This window comes from Nannospalax galili, unplaced genomic scaffold (assembly GCF_000622305.1).
Source record: "Nannospalax galili isolate Female #2095 unplaced genomic scaffold, S.galili_v1.0 scaffold130, whole genome shotgun sequence".
In the NCBI taxonomy this organism is placed as follows: Eukaryota; Metazoa; Chordata; class Mammalia; order Rodentia; family Spalacidae; genus Nannospalax; species Nannospalax galili.
In genome coordinates, this window is record NW_008328145.1 from 216,070 (window position 1) to 224,719 (window position 8,650).

Genomic DNA, 8,650 nt, shown 5'->3' on the forward strand with positions numbered 1-8,650 from the left:
GCAATGCTTTCCATCATATCTTGAGATGATGAATCTGCTTTTCACACATGCAGCATATTCTGTCATGGAACTATCAGTTTTAATTCTAATAGATCTTGGACTCTCCCAGAATTCTTCAGCTGAACTTCACCCTGACCAACTGCAAACATGGTGAACCCTGGAAAGGAATCTGTCACACAGGTCCACTTCCCACTCATTCATGTCTACTTATACACTCAGTATCTCTTCTTCTCCACAAATTAACTTTGAAAACAGTATCAAGGCAAACACACCTGAGTCCCAACTTCATATTGACTGCTCTGTGCTCATTGATGATCACTGAAAGGGGACACCTGGGAATCCAGCCTGGGCTTCTTTGTCAGAGAAACAGAGTGAGTGCCTGTTGTGTATCAAGTGAGTTCTGGAGTGGAGGCCTTAGAGAAGGCAGCGTCTAGGGTAGTTCTGAGTATTCTTGGGGAATGTTAGTGATATTTCTTTTCTCGATGAAACACCAAATTTGGAAAGATAAATGGAGTTATAATGTGTCTAAGAAAAAGGCTCTTGGAGAAGTTATCTCAGTGGCCTGACCTACATTTTTGATGATGTTCTGTGAATCAACACCAGAAGAGATAAGGACATTGGAATGTTATATTTGAATTTGTGATTCATGATAGCTGAATATTTTGAACATTTTCATTTTTTTTGTCCTTTGGGTACTTATGTGGTTTATGCAGTGTTGCACTAAATGTTTCCCTTCTCACTCTCTGATCCGCCCTCACTCTATCAGGTTTGGAGGTCCTGACACAGATCAACTAGCCGGCATAACACATTTTTATCTGGATTTTGCATAGTTTATACATTTGGGAGGAGAGGGGTTGATTTACAAAGAAATGGTTCCTCATACCTCCATGCCTGGTGCTGCACCGTGCCCACTCGCCATCTCACCCCAGGGTCTGCCTCACCTCGCGTCAGGGCATGCCGACTGGTCCCGCAGAGTTGGCACGGGTCTGCACAGGCTGGGTCCCCTCCTGCTCCCCACTCTGAATGGACCTCACGCATGCTTCACTCCCGGCAGCTAGCCTAACTCTCCTTCCCAGAGTGTATTCACAGCTGTCCTTAGCCCTGCCCCCTAATGTGCTAGGCCCCCCCCCGCCCCATAGAGCCTGGGAAGGAGGTGGGGCCTGGGCTTAGAACAGTCCAGTCACATACAGTTAACTGTTCAGTAAGTTAAACACATTCATTTCTGATAATGATGTGATGAGGGAAAAATCAAAGAAGCATTTTGTCCTTCACAGCAACATGAGCAACAAAGGAGAGAGCCACAAGGAGAGCATTGGAGAGAGGTTCCAGGGCCTAAAAGAGTAAAAAACAAACAAACAAACAAACAATCAATAAAAAACAAACAGAAAAACCAAGAGTAGAACCCAGAACTCAGTTCCAAGTGACAGTCACTGTGTGGTGGCATCAGGATAAGAATCAGAGAGGTAAGGACACTGTCTGACACAGCTCACAGCACAATGGTGTGTACAGTCTGTAGTCTCTCCAAAACCATAGTTAGAGGAGGTGAAATCATAACTCATTACACACTGTGTAGTCTAATGTAAGTTTATGCCCATGTCACACTGGCCACCTTATGCCCAGATGAATGATGTCCATTTTGTTTCACTAAACGTTTTCCTGTGCTAGAGAAGAGGAGTGTTCTGATCCTCTAGGATCAAGGCCATAGAGGACACAACCTCAGTGGACCTGAGTGCCATGACTGTAGTGGGACTTAGTTCAGCGAATGTATTAGTAACTTTCGACATTGCTGAAAAAAATCCTAATAAAATCAACTTAAACTCAGGATATCTATTTTCAACCGTTTGTACTTCTGTAAACTGGAAGCTTTAAGGGGTGTGGTCTTGGCCTCAGCACTTTTCCTTTTGAGTATGGTAGGGGGTTTCTTTTTAACAAGCACACACTTTTCTACACTCACTTTAGCTTCAGCTTTTCACATGTTCAAGCTTGTTTCCTCAATAAACTGTATTTTTATGACCTTGTGTCTAAATTTTTACTCTATTTCACTATAGTCTTTGATAAATAGATGTAACACTTGATGAGTATCTTGAAATTCCTTCCACCAAACAAAGTAATTCATAACCTTTGAATTCAACTTTACTCAAGTTCTCTTTGCATGCACAGGATATAATCACATACATTTCCAGAATATCACAACACTGGTCAACAGCTAAGTTCCTGATAGAGAATACATTTCCTTCTCAAGAGCCAGGCCTACAATGTTCACATTCATCTCAGCAATCTCCACGCTCCACCCGAGTGGTGCACTATGCTCAGTTCACAGTATCCTTATGATTTTCTAGTCCAAAGTACTAAACTCTTCCACATTCCTTCAGGAAATCATTTCCAGATTCCTAAGCCACATGTTCAGGCTTATCATGGCAGCTGTCCCAGTTACTGGTACCAGTTTTCTGTATTATTTACTTCCTATGCTGCAGAGACAAAAAATATATAGCAAAATCAGCATAAGAAGGAAGGGTTTTTTATTTAATTTGATTTTATTGAATTTCTGTGTATTTCATACAGAATATCTCATCTTTATACCCTGTCCCCACTGGCACCCTCTCATACCACCCCCAAACTGGAGCCCATACTCTGTCATCCCTGTTAAGCCCACTGTGTCAAGTCAGTGTCCCCAGATGTTCCCCAGTACAAATCTGTCCACTGAGGTCTAGTCAGCCTATTGAGATTCCCTTGTCATAAGGAAACCAGCTCTTCTTCACCTAGGAGCAATCATTTGCCAATATTTCTTCGGATAAGATTGGGGTTTGCTGTTCATTTTCCCAGTTATATATTGGGTTTTTGTCTGCCTGAGTTTGTATGAGATTTGTGTATGCTGACACCATTGTCATACAAAGATATGAGCATGTTCCCAGGAGGTTTTAGGACTCTGTTTTGATATGGCCATGTACCTCTTCCCTGGCTTTTACAATCTTTCCACCTCTTCATTTTCAGTGGTCCCTGAGCCTTGGGTGGGTGAAGTTTAATAAATTAGTCCTGTCCAAGGACCAGCATTCAACAGACTTGACCTCTCCTCTTTGGCCATTGGTGACCTTTTGTGTTCCTGACCCTCTACGGCATAAGGGAGCGCCATTAATGAGATCTGAGAGATTCATTAGTGTCTTCTTCACCACTGTTCTATGTTCCATGAGCCTTAGGTATAGAGGTTGCATTGTAGACATGTCACTTAGGCCTGGGCAATTCATAGACAATATTTGTGTATGAACAGTTGTGGTAAGTGGTAATAGTGTCCAGTTGCTGAAAAATGAGTTTATTTGATGAGTGGTGACTGGGATATTCGGCTGTAAATATAAGGATACATATTTTGCACATACTAAGAAATCACATTAGTCTAGAAATCACGTGACAGTCTTGGAGTTTTCTCTAACAAGTATGACCACTCCAACTACATGTATTTGGTTATGTTTACAGTACCACACTTGAGTTTCCTCCCACTGAGTTGGCTTTTAGTCCAATTAGGTAGCTCTTGATCACCCCCAAGATAAAACTGCCACTGCTACTCCAGTGACGTATGCTGTGCTGGCCATTGATGTAGTTATTTGGTCTTGAAGCTGGTGTTGGACCGTTGATTGATGTTTTCTCTTGGCACCTTCATAGCGTTCTCCAAAGCCATGAGAGCTAGCCTTCAGAGGAAGTGGTTCAGGTCAGTTGCAGCTCTATTGCTCCAAATCCTATGTCCAAAGTATGTTCAGTCTTCAGCAGTAGGGTATTACATTTAAGTTCTGGGAGGCCATCAAAGGCTGTGGTAATAGTTGGAGTAATTTTGGGAGTCTCTTGGATTACCCTGGCCAACAATGCAAAGGAAATTTTCTCCTGTCTGGTATTGTTTCTTGTTATGTAGCCTTAACTATACACATGGACCCATGTAGAGATAGTGTATGTATAATTTATCATTAGGTTGTTGGACTACTATGATTCTCTCAGCTATTTAAAACTACCTAAGCATTATTTTTCACCCTGAACACACCCATTCTCATCTGAACTTGGAAACTAAACAGGACTGAGCTTGGTTAGTACTTGGATGGAAGGGTTTATTTTTGTTCCCAGTTCATAGGTACTGCCCATCATAGTGATGAAGTCAAGGTGGCAGGAGATATATGCAGCTATTCATGTTGTATTCACGTCCTAGTAGCAGAGAGAGATGAGTGTTTGCTCTTAACTCACTATCTGCTTTTCATTCAGTCCACCCCCAATAGTACCTCCCATATTTAGGCTGGGTCTTCCTAATTCAATTAAGATAATCTGGAAGTTCCCTCACAAGAACTCCCAGAAGCACAGATAATATAACTAATCTCTCAAAGACATTTCCTAAGTGATTATAAAGCCTGTCAAGTGGACAATTAACATAATTCATCACAGACCACAAAATCCATAAGTCGTTTTTATTCATGGAACAAAGTGGACTGGGGGACATGAGAACAAGTCACAGGATCTCCCGAGTTTCTTTAGGATTGGATTCTGGTGATGGTAACAGTCGTTTCTTCTCAAATAATGAGATTCTTCATTTTCATTTCTGACTGGATATTACATTTTTAACACTAGGGACACATTTTTACACATTTTAACACTAGAGGCTAGTATATATCATAAATCTAGAGAGGTTTTCTGAGAGAGCGGTTAGATGGGAAGGCAGCACAGACAGTGAGCACCCTGCAAGGAGGTTTACTTTTTGGTTTACTTTGATGACTCCCCACTGTGTTTCTGATACAGTAGTGGATGATAGTAATACTCAGCTCAAGCTGCCCCCTTGTACGTCCTGCATGTTCCTGGAATAGTCTATGGGTATGGTGAATCTGTCATTAATGGGGTCTGGTGCTTGTACTATCTCATGACATTGGGAATGGAAGAACAGGGCTAGTTAGAACCCATTCTATTCTCCACCTATGTTACTTGTGCTCACAGACCACACATGCAGCTTTCTATTTTCTGAATCGCTTGGTTCTAAGTTTTAAGGTTTTGGATCTGGATTCTTTGACATGATTTTAATACACCCATGGGCCCATATAGTCCAATTCACCCCAATAAACTTATAGGTTGGATCCCTTCCTACTTCCAGAAATATGCAATTTTTCAGCCTGGGCTGCCTGGGTGATGCCTGAAAAATGCAGTGCTTGTTCAGCCCAGGGGCTGTAATCATCCTTCTCCCTCAAAATGAGGTAAAAAATCAGCAGCTGAAATGGAGTCTCCTAGGGACAGCACAGCCTGGAAAGCCACTGTTTTACACAATATGGGAGTAGCCTGGTCCCAGCAAATGATCTTGGTGGTTCCCCACTTGGAATTTTACTTGTGTGAAAGAAAAGAGAGAAAAGGAAGCAGGCACGGTCTGGTCTGGTGTACAATTCTCTCATCTGTCCATAAAGACATGATTCATTTGGTTGGCTTCTAAACTTTATGGAAAATTTTGCCCTTAATTATATTCTAAGATGCCACACTCTAAATGATCCTAGTGTCCATGAATGTTGCACATACAAATTGTGAATTCATGCAATTAAACTCATAGACCATTTGAAGGAAGCTGAGAATCCTTTACATACTATTTTATGGAAAGGGAAGTAGGTGAAGCCAAAGTTCCTGCTCCCCATCCTCATCTGAAATCTGAAGCTACTAGTCACTCTACTGTCACACTGAGGATGTGAGAAAACAGACACAAAGCCAAGGAATGGACATGATGTTTCTCCTGGCAGCTGAGATGCTGAGCAGGGAAGAAAGCTCTGAGCCCATAGGTGGCCTAGTCACTTCTTCCTACAACTGCATCTGGGCTGAAACCCAGGGCTAGTTTTGCCTTGCATGCCTTCTGCACTCCAGGCATTCTGTCACCTATGGGGATATTGGGTCTGGGCTCACACTGAAGTCCCACCACTGTGTCTCTCACACAGTAATACTTAGTCACCACCGTGTCCTAGGTACTCATGGAGCTCAGATCCAGGGCAAACTGGTTCTTAGATGTGTCTATTTTCATAATGATTCCACTCTTGATGGATAAGATGTAGTTAGTCTCTTCATATATACAGATATGCTCTAGGCACTCCAGATTTTAAACTGGAAGCTTATATACCCAATTCTATGAACCACCACTGGTGATGGAGTAACCAGAAGCAGTAAGTGAGGCATAAGATCTGTGAGGGCTTCACTAGGCAAGTTTGCACATCCTACATCTGTAGCTGCGAAGGAATACCTGAAGACAAATAACCACAGTGAGTCATGCTCAGAACAGCAGCCCAGTATTTTACAATCTGCATCTATGGAGCACTCATAGCTGGGAACCGTCAGCAGGAAAACCAAGAAAAACAAGTGTTCCACTGTGGTGTGAACAAAGTCAATGCCTTTCAGAAAATAGTCTCCAGGATGTAGCATAGCTGGAATTTAGACAAAATTGTGGCTTCACTGGGTTGTGTAACTGGAGATTATCGGGTGGGATGTTAAAACATAAGTACAAAAGAGTAGATGAGGTGGGCTTCTTCCTTTCTCTCCATGCTGATGACTTCTTAGAAAGGTCTTCCATCACTTTTCACGTCGTCGTCCCAGGGTTTGACCTGCAAAGAGCAAATATGCTAAAGGCGGTGATCTGAAGCCAGTCTTTCATATTTATAAAAGGGAAGGCAGACTCTTATTCAGGAACAACTATCAAGAGAACTATGATGTGAAACAGGAAGCTAGGACTCTGAGGAGGCCCAGGGTAAACAGGAAACCACAGAGGCTATTAGGAAGATGAATGCCCCCCACTTTCCTGTTAAGTAGGAGGGAGCAGAACTGATTGATACCCATCCTGAGAATATGTATTGTCATCACCCAAGGCTGTATCTCTGTGCCCTCCGAGCACAGTAGTATGTGGCAGTATCCTCAGGGTTCACACTGGTCAAGGTGAGGAACACCTGGTTTTTGGAGGTGTCCTTGGAAATTGTGAGTCGGCTCTTCAGTGATGGGCTGTAATTCTTATCATCATCCCACCAAATGTGTGCCAACCATTCCAGAGCCTTCCCTGGGGGCTGACGGATCCAGCCCACACCTATTCCAGAAGTGCTCAGAGAAAATCCAGAGAAGGAACAGGTGAGCTTGAGAGACTGAAATGGCTGCAGCAGCCCAGGACCAGACTCCTTCAGGGTGATCTGTGACAGCACACCTGTGGAGAAACACAAGCAAGTGATGAGGGCTCAGTTCAAGGACAGGAGATTTCCTCCCTCAGGGATCCTTGGCACTCACATGGAGGGATGGTCAGCAGCAGGAGGAAGGAAGGAAGCCTGTCCATAGCTGCACACCAGTCAGCACCCAGGCCCAGCCTTGCTTGGCTTTTCAACCCAAGTATGGGTGGAGCTGGGGAAATTTGCATTTCCAAACCAGGTGCTGACATAGATGGTGACTCCTTGTGCCCCAGGACTCAAAAGGAGCCAGTCGGGGTTGGATGGCTCAGGAGCCATTTGGCGACTTCATTTCTGTTTCCCGTTGGTATGGGTCAATATTGTAAGACCAAGAGACATATTACACAATTCTATGATGAGTTCTGTGGGCATTTAGCAAGGTTGATAGACCCTCACTCTGGCATGCAGGGTGTTGTCTATGTTCACTCATCCAGTAACATCACCTTGCATTTTGTGCCTGGAGGGAATGTGGAAAGCTCAGAGAGGTGGTGTTCTTCCTGGCTTCATGATGTTCTCTACCTGAGACCAGAATGTGGCTTCTTATGAGTCCCGTTAGTACATATTTTTCTCACTGAAAAAGGTACAAAGTTTGTAGAGTTCTTACTTAATGTTAGGGTATGTGCCACCTGCAGGCTGGACATTATGAGCCCTATGATTGCATGGAATTAGTCATATTTTGCTGGCTTTACTAATCCTGATAATTTCTTATCTTGCTTTATTCTGAACCGTATTTGTCTGATGGTTAGTGGCTTCATTGTTATACTACCAGCCATTTCTGGAAATTTTAAAAGCAACAGTAGAAAACACAAACAGGAAGTACAGTCTTGTTATTACATTTGCTCAATTCCCCAGGTGAAGAACACTTTGAAGGAGAGCACAGAGGGCGGATGACACCAATAGTCACAGCCCATAGGGCATGAGGATTCTCTCCATCGCTCTCAGATGTTCAAGTGCATCTCTGATAGTCCTCATCTTCATCAACATTCATTTGTGGGTCTTAGAAATATGAGTTCCCTAATCCTAGGCAACTTATAACTTCACTTGTTTGGTATAAATATATTTCAAAATATGATATGAAAAGAAGTTTGAGAGAATTGATTTCATTAAAGAAAGCTATAACAAATACAATCAAGTCATTTTCATGAATAAAACATCTTCACATGCAAAACTTGAAATATAATGGGTATCAAGATGCATCAAAACCATGAAAACTCACATTCCCACAAAGTTGTAGCACTAAAGGAAAGAGAAACCAAGCCCATAATGCTGAGTATCAGCTGAGGAATTGAATGAAACTCCGGGTTAGGGATTATATAAGAAGTGCTCTAAGACCTTGGTTATTTCCCTGAAAGTTGCAAATATTACATTGAATTTCAATCTATGGTTTACTTATAGATCATGTATTATGTGAAATGCACAAAAATTTAATAAATAAATATACATTGAGAAAAAGAAAC

General features: G+C 42.4%; 1 gene segment (V, D, J or C); it reads right to left on the minus strand.

The window, feature by feature from the left end:
* Nucleotides 1-6,842: 6,842 nt before the first annotated feature.
* LOC103751389 lies at nt 6,843-7,303 on the minus strand. The segment is given in 2 exon segments: nt 6,843-7,177; nt 7,258-7,303. Coding segments are annotated over 2 exon segments (381 nt in total).
* Nucleotides 7,304-8,650: the final 1,347 nt, after the last annotated feature.